A 22,241-nucleotide genomic window follows, 5' to 3' on the forward strand; every position below is an offset into this window, starting at 1 on the left:
TCACCTTCCCTCCAGGGCTTCCCATTGAGTTCCTGAAGCACCTCTGTAACAGTTGCATGTTGTTCAAACCTACCACTAACAAATCTAGTGGACCACATCTGAATTGTTTTGATGTTGACCAGTTAACCCATTTATAATAGGTCTAAATGTCTGTTTCATGAAAGACGATTAGATTTAGAAAAAATTATGGATCATTGCTGTACTATACCTTGCTATTATTGTTTGGAATGTTATGTGGGGAACAAATATAAACTGGACTTGACCACATCCCAAAATTTTCCCTGCTCATAATTTTGCTGTTGGAAAGCTCTCAAGTGCTTTAATCTTGCTTGCTTCTGCTGCTATCAGATCAGATTTGAGTTTTAAGATCAGCTGCTCTTTATCCACAGCCAGAGTGTGACAAACATAGCAACAAAATCTCCAAGTTCTAGCCACATTTCCATCCAAGCTGGTTGTTTCAGCATTCAGTATGAAAAAAAATGTTGAAAGTCTTCATGCTAAATGATGACTACACAAATATCTACACATGTGAATGGCCTTTCACAGTCTGTGGGTTATTTGCATCTAAAGTGCCAAATTGGTGAATATGTTGAACACCACAATTCTAATAGTTTCAAGTCCTACTCATGCTTATTAAATATCAGTGCCATTTGGATCCAATTGTAAAACACTAGTTTGTCTGTGTTGCTGTATGATAACCTTCCCTCCAATGTATCCTTTGTTACTACAGTTCTCCTAGTCTAAATCTTCACTTGTTCCTATATTCAGTTAGTCTTCCCACTCTCATGTTCTCACTGTTCATTTTGTTATTTTCCACACTTCTCTCTCCCTCCCTTTCTCTCTGTCTCATGAATAATCTACAATCTTACCACTGCTTCTAAAACAATGTCTCCCCATCTCCTATATCCCAGTACTACCCTACCCCTTCTTTGATCTGCTCTTCTTGTTCTCACCTGCTCTTTCTAACACTACACATTTGTTCTCTCTCCTACCCATTTCCCATAACAATTACTTATCAAAAGTTAAAGTTGATGCGGCATGGAGATAACCTGAAGGACATAAACAGTAGTGACAGTAGTGGGCAAGAGACGACAGCTGCTGCCATCTCCCTCCCCTCCCCACTTCACTCCCTTATGGGAAACCAATTACAATCTTCATAAACCAACTCATATGCTGCCCTGTCACAGAGACAGACATATCCATCCAGTATCAATTTGAGGAATGCTATGTCAGTTAGTGGTTACATACAAATTACAAGTGTACCTAGAGCCATTTGTCATTCAGCTTCAAAACTGTTTTGCGTTAGCCACTATTTTCATTGCATCTGAAAATGATAGATGGCTGTGGGTTCTACATAGAAGTTTCTAGTTAAATTGTACCTTCAGTTCGCAATGTTTCTCCTCTTGTGTTATAACTATTAAAAATGAGAGTAAATAAAGTATTTCCATGTGTTTGAACTTTACCTTCCTGACAGTAAAATAATATCAATAAATCTCATACAAATTATATTTCCTCAGTTAAGTGCATTGCAGATATTGGCTTTCTATTATGAAGTAATAGCATCAGTATGTTTGGTGATTAATAAACACAATTTTGAGTTTGATTTAATAAGAAATTGTGCTACATTTATTGTGGCCCTTCCAATTCCACTTAACTTCACATCAGTTGTGCCCCCCTCCCCATAATTATCCATATTCTGGCTACATTCTTTGATGAGCTTCCCTGTTTGTCTGTCTGTGTGCATATTAACAATGTAGGAAAAGCTAGATTGCTACTTATCATAAAGACACCACACTAATTTGCAGACATCCACAATTAAGACACTTACACATAAGTTTTTGGCCACATCTTTGTCAGAAAAAAAGAAATAGGCACCATTCATTCACACAAGCAAGCACACCTCACACACATGAGTGCCAACTCTGCAGCTCTTGCCAGAATGTAACTATCATTTGGGAGGAAGCAGCAATCTGGAGGGAGCAGAGAAGGGGGAAGGGATAGCAATGTACATGTGGGAGAAGAGAGGAGTACTGTCTGGTGGAGTGTGCAGGGAATAGAATGCCAACAGGTGCAGTGTCAGGAGGCTGTGGAGCAGGGAGGTGGGAAAAACAGAGCGAAAAAGAGAGGAATGGGTAAAGATAGGTGGGTACATTGGCAGAGGATGGCAAACAAAGAGAGTGGGAGATGAGGATGGGGAAAAGGTGTTAGGACAGAGGGGATAGAAACCGTTGGGTGGAGGGTGTGGGGACAGTATGTTAATTGTGTCAGTCTGCAACTTAGTGTGTTATCTTTATGGTAAGTAACAATCTATCTTTTCCTACATTCTTGATATTCCTACCTGGAGTTTTGATTCTGTGCATATTAAAACAGAAATTAGGATAACAAGTTTCAGAAATAGTGGTTATCAGATATTTATTGATTTGTTCTGGTTTTTAATTGTTTGACCTCTTTCTCCAGTCTAGAATTTCTGTATTCACAGTATTTACTCTGAAGATGGTAATGGGAATTCTTGGACGGAATTTATGTAACTGAAGACATGATGGTAATGACTCAGTAGGTAGTTAAGGCACTGACTGGTTTATAGGCACCTGAAGAAGACCGAAAACATTGTTAAGTTTCAGACACTGCTCTACTCAAAGATAATGAGTACAACACACACACACACACACACACACACACACACACATATTTTCAGTCATACGTATGTGCCTAGAGATTGCCGAATACCTTAACTACACAGTTAGTTATTAGTTTTACTCCTTTTAGTATTTAATCCGAGTTGTTATTGTCGTTACCTCCTTCAATTTCAACACCCACTACCTCATTATTTACAGATATTTTGTGATTAGAATCTCATTGTTTCATGTCTAGATGTGTCTTAGAGTATTAACATAAATGTTGTCTTCAGCAGGCTTTGAACTGTGTTCCATATGAAAGTTTTTATCCATGTATCTAAAATGAATATGCCTTGCTCTTACTTTCAGGATAATGTGAACTCCCTGACAACATTCTTATCTGACAAATATTCCACCCAAGAACAACTTGCCAATTATTTTGATGAGCTCGACAGTACCAGGTACAAAAGTAATAAACTCTTGGAAGATTACTGATAAGAGGTACCAAATGCCTTTTGCTCTAATTTTGTTTGCCTTTGTTAGGTGTAAACTAATGCAAGATATCCTAAAGAAAGATGACAAAATGGATCAATTAAAGAAAAAAATTGATGTGCTAGAAAGTGAAATAAGGTACATCAACAGAGAAAACACAGTATTAACAAATATCCTAGCGAACTGCAACAAACGGGTGTGTTTCTATTAATTATTATATAAGACTTAATGTTGGAATAACATTATCAATATAGTATGCTTAATATAAACATTGGTATTCTGGCCCAAGCTGCCAGAGTTGGTGTTCATGTGCGCATGAGGTGTACTTGTTTGTGTGTATGAATTGTGTTTGTTTCTCTTTTGCCAATGAAGGCTGTGGCTGAAAGCTTTATGTAAGTGTCCTTTAATTGTGCCTGTCAGTAACTTAGTGTCTTTATTATGGTAAGCAGCAATCTATCTTTTCTTACATTGTTTTTTATGTTTATATTAGTCGCTTTGCGATAATATTTTATTGATGTTATGTATGAATTAATTTTTGCTGATAGTTCTTATTATAATTTATATGATCAGAAGGAAGAAAGTTAGTATTTAATTCTAGAGAAAAATGGAGGAAATTACTTCAGTAATATCATAACACAGATAATAGTTCATGCATCTTCTGTAGCCAAGCTGAGAACTTTCTATTCTATCAGTCCTTCAGAATGAACTTTAACATCTGGGCTGCACATTAGCCATAACAATAATTTTAAATCCATATCCTCTTAAATTTTAAATGTTGGTAGGTCAGTTGCACAGCCTAAAGCACATTTCTTCTTTGAAGAGGATAGTGCTAGGTAGTATGCTACAATAGAGGTTGTGGAAGCCATGCCGCAAAAATGTGCAAGCAGACCACAGCCACTCATGGTCAGCCCCAGTTTGCTGCACCAGACGTCTGTCGGCATGCGTACCAGCCAAGAGGCAAAACTGTAGCAACATGTGGCTCACACAGACATGGATCAGCAGGAAAAGCAACAGAAGTGCAAATTCAGCTGCTGTACAATAGTGATCCATATTTCAAGAGTCTATAACCTCAATCTGAGGACCATGTGGGTTGAGCTTAATGTGAGTTCCCCACAGATGTGTACAGAAGTTTCTATGGTGCTATCCATTCATTTCCACCTCCACTTTACCATGTCCACAAAACACACAGCACCCACGTGATTGTCAGAAAAAGTTTCATTTTGTTCCAGACACACATCCACAATTCTCCCACACTGACATGCGATCAGACGATGTGCTCATCACAGAGGAGTGCACACCTTCCAGGATCAGTGTTCAAGTGGAACTGTTATGCAAACACAGTAATCCTGATCACCGGTTACCGGACATTTTAATCTGATGTCATTTCTGTCACTTGTTCATTTACTCATTTGGCAGAATAAGTACATTTTCTGTAAGTGTATTTATCAATAACTGTTACCACACCATCACCATAGCCTATTTCCTGAACAAAGTGTGTGGTTGCAACAGTAAAGTCAGCTCACTGCATGACTGGAATGTAAGCAGTAATAACCACATATTCCTGCTTCACTGGTGTCTCTGATGTTATCACTAGACTAAATATGTGGTGCTGAACTTTCATCGGTGTGAGTGACATGGAACCACAAGTGATCTAACACTAATGTTCTTGCATATGAAGAGTGAGTTTGTGAACAAACCATCATGAACTAGCTGCTTAATCAAGACGATGACTCTGGAAGAACTGCAAAAGACAATAGACAGTAGACAAATGACAGTAGATGAGCCACTAGTAGGTAACCAGAGACTGGAGAGCAAGCTACAGGCACTCTTCCACATGCACGGTCTCTGCTCACCTGGAACCAACTGAGGAAAACTTCAGCGCACAAGGCACAGCCCCACCTACACCTCCCACTGTTACGGGAGTGGCAACAAGCACAGGCCACGTGTTGGTTAGGCTGCTGCCCTTTTGGTCCTCTGACCCAGTCATCTGGTTCAACCAAATGGAGGCAGTTTTCCTGAGCAATGACATCACCTGCAACATCGCCAAATTTGGACGTATCTTGAGCCAGCTAGATCAAGACTAAGTGACTGAAGTGTGGGACATAATCACCATGCTACCAATGCAGTCTTTATATAAGGAACTAAAAGAAGAGATAATCTGGCGAATTTCATTGTTGCAGAAACAACAGATGCATCACTTGCTGTGCCAAGAGGAGTGCGGTGACAGGAGGCCATTTCAGTTCCTGTGCCATCTGTAGACTCTCACTCAGTCCAACATGGTCCTGGACTCACTGTCATGTACTATCTGCACAGCCTTCCAGCACAAATGCAAGCAGTCATTGCCATACAAATACACTCCTGGAAATGGAAAAAAGAACACATTGACACCGGTGTGTCAGACCCACCATACTTGCTCCGGACACTGCGAGAGGGCTGTACAAGCAATGATCACACGCACGGCACAGCGGACACACCAGGAACCGCGGTGTTGGCCGTCGAATGGCGCTAGCTGCGCAGCAGTTGTGCACCGCCGCCGTCAGTGTCAGCCAGTTTGCCGTGGCATACGGAGCTCCATCGCAGTCTTTAACACTGGTAGCATGCCGCGACAGTGTGGATGTGAACCGTATGTGCAGTTGACGGACTTTGAGCGAGGGCATATAGTGGGCATGCGGGAGGCCGGGTGGACGTACCGCCGAATTGCTCAACACGTGGGGCGTGAGGTCTCCACAGTACATCGATGTTGTCGCCAGTGGTCGGCGGAAGGTGCACGTTCCCGTCGACCTGGGACCGGACCGCAGCGATGCACGGATGCACGCCAAGACTGTAGGATCCTACGCAGTGCCGTAGGGGACCGCACCGCCACTTCCCAGCAAATTAGGGACACTGTTGCTCCTGGGGTATCGGCGAGGACCATTCGCAACCGTCTCCATGAAGCTGGGCTACGGTCCCGCACACCGTTAGGCCGTCTTCCGCTCACGCCCCAACATCGTGCAGCCCGCCTCCAGTGGTGTCGCGACAGGCGTGAATGGAGGGACGAATGGAGACGTGTCGTCTTCAGCGATGAGAGTCGCTTCTGCCTTGGTGCCAATGATGGTCGTATGCGTGTTTGGCGCCGTGCAGGTGAGCGCCACAATCAGGACTGCATACGACCGAGGCACACAGGGCCAACACCCGGCATCATGGTGTGGGGAGCGATCTCCTACACTGGCCGTACACCACTGGTGATCGTCGAGGGGACACTGAATAGTGCACAGTACATCCAAACCGTCATCGAACCCATCGTTCTACCATTCCTAGACCGGCAAGGGAACTTGCTGTTCCAACAGGACAATGCACGTCCGCATGTATCCCGTGCCACCCAACGTGCTCTAGAAGGTGTAAGTCAACTACCCTCGCCAGCAAGATCTCCGGATCTGTCCCCCATTGAGCATGTTTGGGACTGGATGAAGCGTCGTCTCACGCGGTCTGCACGTCCAGCACGAACGCTGGTCCAACTGAGGCGCCAGGTGGAAATGGCATGGCAAGCCATTCCACAGGACTACATCCAGCATCTCTACGATCGTCTCCATGGGAGAATAGCAGCCTGCATTGCTGCGAAAGGTGGATATACACTGTACTAGTGCCGACATTGTGCACGCTCTGTTGCCTGTGTCTATGTGCCTGTGGTTCTGTCAGTGTGATCATGTGATGTATCTGACCCCAGGAATGTGTCAATAAAGTTTCCCCTTCCTGGGACAATGAATTCACGGGCATCTTATTTCAATTTCCAGGAGTGTAGAAATGCAGCTGGACGCTGTTGTGGACTTGGTTGATCAGGTACATGATGCACTGGCTGCTGCACCCAATACTGCTGCCATGCCATAGCCATGCCAGCAAATTTAACTTCGTGGCAACATGCATCTTGCACAGCCACCAGCGTCGACACCAACCTGCCCCACCTGGTTCAGGACATGGATGCACACATGTAGCAACAATCAGCACTCAGGTCGACTGGTTGGTGCCCTCACAAACAGAGGCCAGTAGGTGCCTTAGCAGCAGCAGCAGCAGCAGCAGCAGCAGGTCCCAATACCACTGTAGTGTATGTCAGGTGCCATTTGATGTGTGTAACATAGTGGGTCACTATCATGCACATCCTATAAATTGTATTGAGCATCCTTGAAATGAGCAAACACCAGTTTTTGCAACAAGTACGCTTGTCGTCCCATGAATATATGTGGTTTTCCTTGTGGACTACACAGTCATATTACTCCAGACTTATTCGAAATCTGTTTGTAATTGCTTTTTACTATGCTGCATATGATCTTTCATGTATATAATTATGTTCAGTATCCACTCCTTGGACAATGATTGTCCTTTACTATGATTCACTGGAGATTGGTTTGTCAGTCGCTGTCCAACAAGGATGATGAACTATATGACACAGCACCTATTTCAGTGTCACTTTCACTTTTTAAGAATGTATTGTCATCATTATACTCCTCATTCACATTGTCTGCACAGTCGAGTGTGTATGACACCATACATTCCACTGAATCATTTTACAGAAATGCTAATATTTCATCTGCCACTTCCGTCTTACTATGTGAAATTCCTTGGGTTCCTTTCTGATGGTATGTCAACTTTGACAACTGTTGTTGTAGATACAATACAATGCTTGCATTGTTTATTATCGTCATCGCTGTGCTTTTTGTCAACAGCGCTTGCACTGTAGCACTGTTGTGAATTACTCATAAACTAAGCAGTTCAGCTACACTCCATAGCCTCATGGTGTAATCACCATTGGATTCCTCCAGCCCTGAGCCCTGCCCCCTTGTTGCCAGTAGCAGCCAGTATTGTGGTTGTGGTTCCATGGTAGACAGTCTGTGGGATGTTGAATCCCATAAACATCATTGACCTTTTACAACCTTGCCCTCATAAGTTTTCTTGTCGGAAGAAGGAACAATTGTTGCAGAACGAAATGTTTACAATGCAATACAATTGTTAGACAGTTTACTTAAATGTGAGACACAACTGAATGTGGACATTATAAAATCAGTGATGCTTTATAAAAAAGTAGAAACCTTAAAAAAGGAGAAATCTGTCAAAAATGAAGTGCCAAATCTTAAAAGAAGAATCTGAAATTTTAGATGTTGAAATTTCAAGTTTACATAAGAAATAAAACACTGAATCTTTTACTGTGACATTTAACATTTGAGATAAATTTTGTATCTTCAAAATTGTTATTTCATCTTAAGTACAATCATTATCACTACATTACACTGTTAAAACAGTGTGTATTTTAATTGATGTAACCATAAATATAGCTGAAAATTATCATATCTCACCCTATGTGAGAGTTAAATGTTTTTAAAGCATTTGATGAGTGGTATATTACAAGTCATACATAGTTACACTATTTACACTGTCATACAGTTCAAGAAATGTTACATTCAGCTTTCATTTAAACCAGTTTTTCGAGAGGTCATGAATATAACTAAAGATGTAATGAGAAAGTAATGAAAAGGTCATGAATTTGATCCTATGAAAATCTGTTTATGCCCTGTACATGAAGGCTGATGAAGACTGGAACATTGGAGTGAGCCCTGAGTAATATATTGCTTTTCCCCTAGAAATGTCTGAAACATTAATTTATAAAGCATATTGCTGATCATACCACCAGCTATCACGATGAATTTCCAATTGGAATTTATTGGCACAGTGGGCCATATTGAAATGTCAGATCTATGAATATGAATATGTTTTTAACTTTCTGGATTTCCTTGTAACCCATAATTAGTATTTAATGCCAACATATATTCCAAATGTGCCACAGACTGGTTACTTGTTTACAGATCATCAGATTACTAATAGACCCGCCAATCCTTGCTGTAATTGTTCTCTTCAGCACCAATATGCTGTACTGAGCAAAGATACTGATCATAAGACCAGATGTGTACTGATCTGTCAACTGTCTCCTATCTCATCCAGGTTTTTTATGACAGTGGTCCTCAGCCTTTTAAATTTACCAGATATCATGCTTGATGAAATTTGTTAGTGTTATGGGAATTCTGAAGCTTAAAAGCTAATTTTAAAATTTGCAACAAAGTAATAGAAAATACAGATTCAGGAGAAATACTTGAAATAATGCATCAGTCCAATTGCCATAAATACCACAAAGCAGGAAGTGACAAACCAGATGCTGTAAGACACATTAAAACTCCCACATTAACATTATATTAAAGGAGTTAACAGAAAATTTTAAAATTGATGCAGCACTCACCTTGTCATCATAAAATAACTGGAAGCAGAGCTCATGCCAAAAATTTGTTTGCCAAGGACAGCTGTAACTGATGGCTCCTCTATTTGGAATAGAAATTCATCATCAGAAGACATCTACTAAACAAAGAAAAATCTTCTAGGTTGTTAGACCATGTCATATTCCTCATCAGGTGTCTTCTTCACAATCAATTTGGACCACTCTATTGAAATCTCTTTCAGGACCTTCTAGTGTCCCCAAAGAGCTGAACGCTAACTACAGACATTATAAGATCCTGAAGAAGATATCAACAGAGTGGTAGAAATATTGATTGTGAAGAAGATATTTGAAGAGGAATATCACGTGGCCTAACAACGTAGAAGTTCTTAGCTTCATTGACAATGGCCACAAGTACCTACAAACTTATGTCTACCAAGTAGTTCCACTTTATCTGACTACACTGACTGCAAAGAACTATGGTGTAGCTAAACTGTCAGCTTCTTCTGGGGCAGTTCACCCACATCAAAGAAAATTTTCTTCCTGCAGAAAAAGACTGACTGAATGATTTGTAGAGTGCTCCTGAGAACCACCTATTGTGAGCTCTTTCAGAAATGTGGGATACTTACTACACCTTCCCAACATATTTATTCAGTTATGCACTTCATGCTTGTCAGTCCCTTACACTACGAATTCAGTGAAATGCACTATGATCGCGCTACAAGGAGGAGGACTGACCTACATTGTAACCTCAAAAGTCTAATACTAGCGGAGAAGAGTGTACACTATACCAGTACCAAAACATTTAATTCATTGCCAAATGACAATAAAGATCTGCAGAGTAATAGTGCATTATTAAAAAATAAATTAAACAATTACTTGATGAAACTTTTTATTCATCAGATGAATTTTTTGAACAGATACCAACTTCTTATGCATATATTTTTACTGTTTACTATGTATTGTACAACATGCAATAATCCTTTTATGGTGTCTTTTCTTCACTTTGCTTCTGTTTTGTCCTAGTTTTATGTTTTTATTTTCTCTGCAGCTATTTTTGTAAATCAACTGCACTATTTTCTGTGTGATCTACATTTATGTATTCTTTAACTTGTCCCTCATTCTGAATTCTCATAAACATAAAGTATCCATGGAATATGTATATAAATATAAAATATCAACCACAGGTTCCTGTCACACCCCACATTTTCCATTAGGGGGCTTGGCACTTAATATACAGGCATGTTGAGCTTGGGAACCAGAAGCTGGGGGCTGCCAATGTGACATGCCGTTTATGGAAAAGGTAGACTGCTACTAACCACACAGAGGAAGCATTGGCCCATACCTCTATGTAGTGAGTAACAATCTATCATTTCCTTAATGTTGTTATTTCATCCTAGTCTTTTCATTGTTTGGTCGTGTCACATGTCCTTTAGTAGCATAAGTTATAGACGTGCTTCAGCAACCATCACAAGACATGACTCATTCAAGTGTCTTCATCCCAATGGTATTGGATCTAAGGGCCAGACAACCTGGCAACCATGCACTGCATAAAGCAGAAGGCCCCTACATGTCTCCACAGGGCTGCATCAATTTCTTTAGCAGTCATAAAACATTTAGATGTGATCACCTTGTATTTATGGAAGAAACAAAGGCACTGGAGAAAAAGTCACCAGTTGAGTGCTTTATAATGAACCAGTGCATAAATACAATTTATTAAGGTAACATTCATTTGGTGATCTGCATTAAACATAAATAACCCTGTCACATAAATTGATAGACTGATTCAAGTGTAGAAAAGTACACTACTGGCCATTAAAATTGCTACACCACGAAGATGACGTGCTACAGACGCGAAATTTAACCGACAGGAAGAAGATGCTGTGATATGAAAATGATTAGCTTTTCAGAGCACTCACACAAGGTTGGCGCCGGTGGCAATACCTACAACATGCTGACATGAGGAAAGTTTCCAATTGATTTCTCATACACAGACATCAGTTGACCAGCATTGCCTGGTGAAACGTTGTTGTGATGCCTCGTGTAAGGAGGAGAAATGTATACCATCACATTTCCAACTTTGATAAAGGTCCGATTGTAGCCTATCACAATTGCAGTTTATCATATCGCGACATTGCTGCTCGCATTGGTCGAGATCCAATGACTGTTAGCAGAATATGGAATCGGTTGGTTTCAGGAAGGTAATACGGAACGCCATGCTGGATCCCAATGGACCATGCAGCCACGTCTCGATCCCTGAGTCAACAAATGCGGACGTTTGCAAGACAACAACCATCTGCATGAACAGTTCGGTGACGTTTGCAGCAGCATGGACTATCAGCTCAGAGACCATGGCTGTGGTCACCCTTGACACTGCATCACAGACAGGAGCGCCTGCGATGGTGTACTCAACGACGAACCTGGGTGCACGAATGGCAAAACGTCATTTTTTCGGATGAATCCAGGTTCTGTTTACAGCATCATAATGCTCGCATCCGTGTTTGGCGACATTGTGGTGAACGCACATTGGAAGCGTGTATTCGTCATCGCCATACTGGTGTATCACCCGGAATGACGGTATGGGGTGCCGTTGGTTACAAGTCTCGGTCACCTCTTGTTCACATTGACAGACATTACATTTCAGATGTGTTACAACCCGTGGCTCTACCCTTCATTTGATCCCTGCGAAACCTACATTTCAGCAGGATAATGCACGACTGCATGTTGCAGGTCCTGTACGGGCCTTTCTGGATACAGAAAATGTTTGACTGCTGCCCTGGCCAGCACATTCTCCAGATCTCTCACCAATTGAAAACACCTGGTCAATGGTGGCTGAGCAACTAACTTGTCACTATACGCCAGTCACTGCTCTTGATGAACTGTGGTATCTTGTTGAAACTGCATGGGCAACTGTATCTGTACACACCATCCAAGCTCTGTTGGACTCCATGCCCAGGTGTAACAAGGCCGTTATTATGACCAGAGGTGGTTGTTCTGGGCATTGATTTCTCAGGATCTATGCACCCAAATTGCATGAAAATGTAATCACATGTCAGTTCTAGTATAATATATTTGTCCAATGAATACCCGTTTATCATCTGCATTTCTTCTTGGTGTAGCAATTTTAAAGGCCAGTAGTGTAACACAAGTACAAATACCTCTTCCTGCTAATGCACTTGTATGTATATAATAATTCCAATCCCAAAGTAAACAGGTGCTGACAGGTGTGAAATTGACCAAACAATTAGCATGACACAAATTCTGTACAGAAGGATGGAAAAACTGTCAGAAGCTGACTTGGGGAAGACAAGTTCGGATTCCATAGAAATGTTGGAACATGTGAGGCAATACTGACTCTATGACTTATCTTAGATGATAGGTTAAGGAAAGGCAAACCTACCTTTCTAGCATTTGAAGACTTAGAGAAAACGTTTGACAATGTTAACTGAAATATGCTCTTTCAAATTCTGAAGGTGTCACGTGTAAATTACAGGAGCGAAAGGCTATTTACAATTTGTACAAGAACCAGATTTCAGTTGTGAGTGTCGAGGGGCATGAGAGGGAAGCAGTGGTTGGGAAGGGGAGTGAGAAAAGGATGTAGCCTATCCTCGATGTTATTCAATCTGGTTATTGAACAAGCAGCAAAGGAAACAAAAGAAAAATTTGGAGTAGGAATTAAAATCCATGGAGAAGAAATAAAAACTTTGAGGTTTGCTGATGACATTGTAATTCTGTCAGAGACAGCAAAGGACCTGGAAGAGCAGTTGAAAAGAATGGACAGTGTCTTGAAAGAAGGATATAAGATGAACATCAACAAAAGCAAAACAGAATAATGGAATGTAGTCAAATTAAATTAGCAAAAACAGAATAATGGAATGCAGTCTAATTAAATTAGGTGATGCTGAGGGAATTAGATTAGGAAATGGGACACTTAAAGTAGTAGATGATTTGTGCTATTTGGGGAGCAAATTAAGTGATGATGGTTGAAATAGAGAGGATATAAAATATAGACTGGCAATGGCAAGAAAAGCGTTTCTGAAGAAGAGAAATTTGTTAACATTGAGTATAAATTTAAGTGTCAGGAAGTCTTTTCTAAAAGTATTTGTATGGAGTGCAGCGATGTATGGATGTGAAACATGGATGATAAATAGTTTGTACAAGAAGGGAATATAAGCTTTTGAAATGTGATGCTACAGAAGAATGCTGAAGATTAGATGGGTAGATCATGTATCTAATGAGGAGGTACTGAATACAATTGAGGAGGAGAGGAGTATGTGGCTCAAATTTACTAGACGAAGGGATCTGTTGGTAGGACATGTTCTGAGGCATTAAGGGATCACCAATTTAGTATTGGAGGGCAGTGTGGAGGGTAAAATCATAGAGGGAGACAAAGAGATGAATACACTAAACAGATTCGGAAGGATGTAGGGTGCAGTAGTTACTTGGATATAAAGAAGCTTGCACAGGGTAGAATAGCATGGAGAGCTGCATCAAACCAGTGTCTGGACTGAAGACCACAACAACAACAACAACAACAATTTATGATTGAGGCTGTTAAGCAAAATATGGTGATATGTTTATACAGACCAAAATGTGACAAAGATTGTGAGTTCCTCAGTGAATAATGAAAATTATTTCTTCATAGAAAACTAACTTCCATTTCTTTTGAAAGTAATCTCATTGGATTTGATGCAGAGATGTTTACACTCATAGAACTTTGAGAAGGTTCATGATATACTTTTTTATTTATTTATTTACACATCAAATTCCATAGGACCAAATTGAGGAGCAAATCTCCAAGCTCATAGAATGTGTCAGTACATGTGTAGCCACAGAACAACATGTTACGACTCCAACTGTGCGCAATAGGCTGCATGATGTGCAACTTCGCTCCCAACATCCATGGTGACGTCCATATTTGCAACCACGACACTGTACAGTGTGGTACTAGTAGGCCCAACAACATGCCGAATGGACCGCTCAGGATTGGCGAGTGTCGCATATGCCTTCAACTAGACAGTCATCGGAGATGTGTTTGGAGGCAACCCAGTCAGGCTGAACGCCTCAGACACACTGTCCCATGAGTGCAGCAAGGGGTTCCCTGCTGTTTTGGGGTGGCATTATGTGGGGCCAATGTACGCCGTTGGTGGTCATGGAAGGTGTCATAACGGCTGTACGATACATTAATGCCATCCTTCGACCGATAATGCAACTATAAAGGCAGCATATTCGTGAGACATTCGTCTTCATGGATGACAATTCGCATCCCCATTGTGCACATCTTGTGAATGATTTCCTTCACAATATCTACATCGCACGACCAGAGTGGCCAACATGGTCTCCAGACATGAATCCTATGGAACATGCCTGGGATAGATTGAAAAGCACTTTTTTTGGACGATGTGACCCACCAACCAGTCTGAGGGATCTACGCTGAATTGCCATTGAGGAATGGGACAATCTGGACCTTGATGAACTTGTGGATACTATGCCATGATGAATACAGGCAGCATCAATGCAAGAGGACATGCTACTGGGTATTAGAAGTACCAGTGTGTACAGCAATCTGGACCACCACCTTAGGAGGTAGTCTCGCTGTATGGTGGTGCAACATGCAATGTGTGGTTTTCATGAGCAATAAAAAGGGCGAAATGATGTTTATGTTGAGTTCTATTCCAGTTTTCTGTACAGGTTTCAGAACTCTTGAAACCAAGGTGATCAGGCTGTAGTGCTGGGACATTGTAGCCATGCATATGTGTGTAATTTAGTTAATCTGTTAGCTCCCAGAAAGGAGACTGTCTGATAACTTAGCTTCTAGGGTAATATTGTTTATACCACTTTATGTGCCAAGTGTATGGTGACTGTAGTAATTGCACTGGTGTCCAAAATGAAAGCAAAAAACGAAAATTTTGCAAGGTTGCGTTTATTTTGCCACAAAAAAGTATAAACAGGTGATAGCAAACAAGAAATAATGTAAAAAATATAGAACATAAACAACCGCAACATGCATAATGGTGGCCAAAATGTTCTTAATTTTATTCAACTTAATGAATTTGCACACACATCTTGACAGCTGGTTAATGTGCACAGTTTGAGGTGTGACTACCTTTGGCCTGCAACCCAGGCCTGTCAACAACAGGGCATGTAGTGAATGCTGTTATCAATCTCATGTTGAGACGATGGTGCCCGTTCTTCCTGCAGAGCTGCTCACAAGTCTTGGAGAGTGGTTGGTGGATGCTGGCATGATGCAACCCTTCTCCCTAGTGCATCTCAGACAAGCTTTATGGGATTAGAATTTGGAGAGCAAGCAGGCCACGCCGTGTGTGCAGTACATTCCATTTTCAAGGAAGCATCAACATCCCATGCTCTGTGAGTTTGAGCAATATGAAGTCTGGGCCCACAGCACCTCACAACAACTGCACATGCAGCCCCAAGATCTTGTCACAATTCCCAACAGCATTTAAACCTTTTTGATTCAGCTGTTCATTTCTATGAAGAGATGTTTGAGTGGTTAAATAATCCCTGCCCACACTATTAGGAATCCTCCTTTTGGTCTCTTTCCACAATTTATGGGTCCCCAAATCATGTTTCACGTTCCATCCACATGCAAATCCATTGAGAATCACTCTCCAGACCAAATTGGGACTCATCTGTGAAAAGAACATTGGCCTATTGTTCAGCCGTCCAGGTGGCATGTTGATGACTCCACTTCTACCGTTCTCCGGGCGACATCAAGGGAAAGTGTGGTGCTGCGATACAAGACTCACATGTCTCTCAATTCAGTTAACTTGCCCATTATGCGTAGCAAATCATCTTCTCTGGTTAATCCACTATGTTGATCTCCTGACAGCTTCTTCTCCGAAGATATGTTGCTGGTTAAGGGAATTTACTAACTATTTTTCTATTCTTGAAATAATTTATGTGCTTGTAGAATACTTTCCAATTCAATCGCAATATATTTTCAACATTCACAAAAAATTAAGTTTGGCAAGCTAACTCTTTCTTCGAACATTTACACGTCTTCAAAATAGCTTACATGTGTCTCGCTTCGATCATAACCGAGACATGAAAAAATTTAAAAGTCTCTATTCTCATTTGAATCCAGCACATGAGTGCCCTTAGGAAACTACTTTCAACTGTCCATTAGTCTTTTTACAAACATCACGGACATTAAAGAACACAGGATACTACATAAACTTTTCTTGTTCTTTTTTGCCTATACACGAAACTCTGTGAACCATACCTCAAGTACATGTCTGCAGCCATTCGGCCCCAATGTCCATCTTTTTCCTCATGGCTGTTCTTTTTTGAAATGCACATACAAATAAACTATGCACAGTTGGCTGATTCGTAGCTCCTACTCATATCTAAAATAGCGGGTGTTCGAAACAGTGGAAGGCCGAGTGATTCTATAATTTCCTGAATTTCCTCCGACATTCTCGAAGCACCTCATATTCTCCCCCCCCCCCCCCCCCCCCCCAATCGAACACATGATATTTTAAAAAATCATTATGTAAACTTATATCACATGCAATTCTAACAGTGTACATTGGAACACAGCTCTTTGTATTTATTTAGAGTTAACTTTAACTGGCTTTTCCTTCATTCTACTTTTACACTAAGTTGACATCAAACTCAAATATTTGATGGTACTCTGATAAGTTTTCGTAATATTTAGGATTCATTAGGACTCAGTTTCAATTTCCAATGGTAAATTCCAAGTGTCACAGACCCTTCATTATGGTTGCTCTTTACGCTACCATTCTGTACTGTTTTTCTTTTTCTTTCGTTAGTACTCATCAATTTCATTATCTACAGTTTCTCGTAGTCTGGAGGAACTATTGGCAAATAAAAGTGTTCTTTTAGACCCTCTTAAACATACAACCTGACACTGCTAGTAGAATAGAGAATTCAAACTTATCAGAATAATTTCTGCGAAGTGTGTGATCTGTCACCATACTGCCCTTTTCCTTTTAGGCACAGTACCTATACCTTACCTATGGGTTGACTCTATGAATGCTCTTCCTCCTTCTGTTTTGGTAGGTATGCCTCTTTTAACTTCCTAACCTATGGTACAGGTCAATCCCCTTCTTGGTGCCCCTGTCCACACAGTATAGGTCAGCCTCTCTTGGGTCTGCCTATCTGCCCGTTTCATCCAATAAATGCTGGGTGTGCCCTCCTCCTCCTTCCTAAGTAGGCTTCATAATTCATTGTCCCAGTATACATCTTCATGTACGCCGTAATGAAATATTATCTGGTAAAATTAAAATCTATTTCACACTTCATACTCACTCTTTAATACCTCACTTCATATCCTAGAGTCCTGCTTTACACAACTTCTACGCTTCCAGTGTAAATCATGCCTACATCCATTATTCAATATATTTTATGCTTACTTGGGTTATAAGAGTCTCACTATCCTACACGTCATCAGAACATTTAATAGACTGACCCTCCTTAATAATTTCTCCTCTGGCTTATGTCCTCTTTCTTTACTCACGTATCCTCCTGATGCGTAATTTATGTAGAATTATCCTAGCTTTTTGATACTTACATACATATGAATTATGGGGTCATTATTAGTCCTCTCCCTATATATGTATATCTCTAAAATAGGGAATGTAGAACCATCACCAACAAGAACAATAATCATAATAGTTCTTACAGATCTAAATAGTTTTTGGTACTTACTTATGTAGAACCGTCACCATAAACAACAATGTGTGCCTATTTTTCTATGTGCACACACATTCCCCTTACAGCACTTGACGGTTCTCACAACATTTCAATCTGTACTTTCACTGTTTGTGTCTTCGTGTTATGTTGTGTATATACTAGGGTGTGTTTGTTTATCCTGATTCTTCAGCCGACTTATGTGAAATAAGTTGAAGGTTATAATGAACCACGGAAATTGAGAAGGACTTCAGCGATAGAAGTATATGCATATGGAAAGAGGGAAAGATAGACCGGTACTCAAATGAGAAGTAAGAAAGGAAAAAGTAGAACTGGTTCCTAAGATCGAAGAAGTGAAAGAAGATAGCCCCAAAGACAGGAAACCCTTCCCATCCCCCTTCCCCAGGATCCCTACTTCGCCAGTACTTGAGTGACAAGCTGGAGGAGGTATGATGTTAAACATCTCCTACAAAACGGACCTTCTCACCTTCACCTTTGAAGCCCCTGAAGAAAAATCTTAGCAACACCTATGGAACGGCAAATGGTGAAGAATCAGTTACACTTGTCTGCGAGGATTGTCTGAAAGGTGGGGTGTGTGATTAGTGTTAGTCGTGCTTGTACTTACACTACCCACCCCTTCCAAAAGTGATACAAACCTTCCCCTTTACATTACATTTCACAAAAGGTATAAAATATTCTATAAAAATAGAAAATTATACACTACAATAATATAGTTGTTTAGTCATTCACTTTACACTATATTTCATACACACATAAAGTACTCCGTTCAGTTTTTGATGTCTAGATATTACTTTGTTTGATTAGTACCCTGATATTATAGTGTCCACTCCTTTTGTAAATGGATGGTGGAAGAGACTGGCTGGTGAATCGCATTTATATTAAATCTTACAAAGAGTAAATAAATTATGTGTTATGTAATGTTTCATCAAAATTTCCATCTTCTATTAATCTAATATTGCTTGGTAACTCTCAAAGAAAAGCTTAGGTGAAACTAAGACCTAACTATACTCTGATACTGGGATTCGAGATGCCTGCTGACTAGAGTGGAGTGCATGGGTGACTTAAATATTCAAGAACTTCTTCTAGCTCTTCGCTGATGTCAGACTTTAATGCTAACTAGAGTGGAGTGCATGATTAACCTAAATACTCAAGAACTTCTTCTAACTCTATGTTGATGTTAGGATTTAATGCTAACTATAGCGGAGAGTGCAGTTGACTTACATCTACACCAGGCACTAATTGTTACGGATGTAACTGTGGATATATTACATCAGATTCTAACTGCATTTAGAGAGCATAGTATGAGACCACAAATAGATTTTCCACTCTTGACTCAATTTAACAACACAGTTTATTCAGTTGATTACATAACATGGACCAGAAGCATACATAACCACTTTGAGACCACTAATAGTGATACAATCACTTATTGCTATTACTACAAGAACCAGTATGGCCTCGATATTAGTGATTTGCAGCAGCCATTGCTTGTCAGTTAAGTAAAAATAAGGATGGAGAAGCAATAGGGTCACAGGATAGTATAAGACTGCTAGTATAGTTTGAGATTTGAAGGGAATTTGGTGCAGGAAAAGTAAAGTTATTCTGTGTTCTAATCTGTCCTGGATAAGTTTGAATTCTTCCCATGAGTCGTCTCTAACATTGCTATTATCATTAAGTTTGGAAAAAGAGATTATACTCTCGGTAATTTCTCGATCTATAAAATCTCAAAAGGTTCCACCAGACTACTTACGTTTATCATGTCAAAGTTGGCTGATTTTTCCTTAAAATATCTTTCTGTGTCATCAACTTGGAATGTTGACGACTGCAATTTGTGACTGGACAATAGGGATCAGCTTATCCTGTCTTTCCACACTATCTTTCAAAGTATGCAGCCTTTGTTTTACTGTGTCAAATGTAACATTACACACACTCTGAAATGATCCAAATTTTTCCCTAAATTCAGACTCTATATTGTTACCCTTTTCTTCAATGTCAAATTCTAATTTCTGGGTCAACTTCTGAAATTGGTCATCCTGCTTTTGGCTCAGGTCAGTAGACATTTGATTCATCTGGACAGTTAAGGAATTACTTAATTCATTCTTTAAATCTAATTGCAAATTCTCCACTTTATCATTTAATACATCAAGCTTAGAATCTAAAGCTTCACCCTGTGCTTCTAGCTTTTCACGTAAAGTAGTACTTATTTTATTCCTCAAAGAGGCAATTTTCAGCAGTTGAAGTTACACCCTGTGCTTCTAACTTAGCATCTAATCTAGTTAGAGCTTTACTCTGAGCTATAAATAAATTTACTAACTCAGGCAAGTCATGCCCTTCTTTAGCAGTTCTCATAGCCATGGCTGGTTCTGACGTATCTCCAACTGGAATAAGATTTTCACTCTGCAGCAGAGTGTGCGCTGATATGAAACTTCCTGGCAGATTAAAACTGTGTGCCGGACCGAGACTCAAACTCGGGTCTTTTGCCTGCTGCGGGCAAGTGCTTTACCATCTGAGCTACCCAAGCATGACTCACACCCTGTCCTCACAGCTTTACTTCTGCCAGTACCTCATCTCCTACCTTCCAAACTTTACAGAAGCTCTACTGTGAACCTTGCACAACTAACACTTCTGAAAGAAAGGATATTGTGGAGACATGGCTTAGCACTTGCCCGCGCAAGGCCGAGGTCCTGAGTTTGAGTCTCGGTTCGGCACACAGTTTTAATCTGCCAGGAAGTTTCATGTCTCCAACTGGTTGTATACTGTCCATGCTTCTATAGACTTTAGCTCTTTCGAGCATCTAATACTAATTCCAATTATACCAATTACACAGTAAAAGTTCGCCCCACAGTATTTTGAAATACTTCTTAATAGAGTAATAAACTTTTTATTAGAAGCTCACCTGGTGTAGAATTCTTGCTGTGTAGGTGAGCGAATGTGTAATCAGTGCTGGTGGACAGCACTGGCGCTGGTGTCGGCAAATGTTGGTTTCAGCATTGTCGTCGGCGAATTGATGCAGAGTCAGCACCAGTGAACAGCAACTGGTTCAGTCGGTGTTGGTGGCTGGTTACTGCATCAGTGTTCGTGTGATGTACATGTGTGAAGACTGCTTGCTCTCCACACCCGACCTTCTTAGTCGAAAAATTGAGGTCTTCTCTCCAGTTTTCTTCACTATTATTTTCTCAAGTCTTTTACTGCATTGCACTCGCAACTTTCTTCCACTGGTTCATTGGACTCATTCCAGCTATTGGAAACAGTTGTCGTATCTTGCTATGTCTGGTTGCTATGGCAACTCATAATATCTTCTTCCCGTTTCTGTTGTAAAATTCCCATTTTCTTCGGGTCCTGTCACTTAGGTCGCCACATTCTAACATTCTCTGGGTGACATCAAGAGACAGTGTGGTGCTGGGGTGCAAGACTCACACGCCTCTCAATTAAGTTAACTTGCCCGTTATGTGTAGCAGATCCTCTTCTCTGGTTAATCCACTACGTCAATCTCTCGACAGCTTCTTCTCAGACGATATGTTTTCCTGGTTAAGATAATTTACTAACTACTTTTCTATTCTTGAAACAATTTGTGTACATCTACACTTCTTCAAAATAGCTTAAATGTGTCTCGCTTCGATCATAACTGAGACATGAATAAATTTAAAAGTCTCTATTCTCTTTCACCCCCCCCCCCCTCCCCCGAACCATGGACCATGGACCTTGCCATTGGTGGGGAGGCTTGCGTGCTTCAGCGATACAGATGGCCGTACCATAGGTGCAAACACAATGGAGGGGTATCTGTTGAGAGATCAGACAAACGTGTGGTTCCTGGAGAGGGACAGCAGCCTTTGCAGTAGTTGCAGGGGCAACAGTCTGGATGATTGACTGATCTGGCCTTGTAACACTAACCAAAACAGCCTTTCTGTGCTGGTACTGGAAACGGATGAAAGCAAGGGGAAACCAGGGCCGTAATTTTTCCCGAGGGCATGGAGCTTTACTATATAGTTAAATGATGATGGCGGCCTCTTGGGTAAAATATTCTGGAGGTAAAACAGTCCCCCATTCAGATCTCCGGGTGGGGACTGCTCAGTAGGATGTCGTTATCAGGAAAAAGAAAACTGATGTTCTACGGATCGGAGCACGGAATGTCAGATCCCTTAATAGGGCAGGTAGGCTAGAAAATTTAAAAAGGAAATGGATAGGTTAAAGTTAGATATAGAGGGAAT

General features: G+C 40.7%; 1 protein-coding gene across 1 annotated transcript in view; it reads left to right on the plus strand.

Annotated features, from left to right (window-relative positions):
- Window positions 1–22,241, plus strand: part of LOC126481750 (putative leucine-rich repeat-containing protein DDB_G0290503) — a 196,237-nt gene that overhangs the window by 74,579 nt on the left and 99,417 nt on the right. The window contains exons 4-5 of the mRNA XM_050105705.1: window positions 2,985–3,076; window positions 3,159–3,303. Coding sequence (XP_049961662.1) covers window positions 2,985–3,076; window positions 3,159–3,303 — 237 coding nt within the window. The remainder of the gene's footprint in view (window positions 1–2,984; window positions 3,077–3,158; window positions 3,304–22,241) is intronic.

The sequence above is a fragment of the Schistocerca serialis genome, chromosome 5, assembly GCF_023864345.2.
Source record: "Schistocerca serialis cubense isolate TAMUIC-IGC-003099 chromosome 5, iqSchSeri2.2, whole genome shotgun sequence".
NCBI lineage: Eukaryota > Metazoa > Arthropoda > Insecta > Orthoptera > Acrididae > Schistocerca > Schistocerca serialis.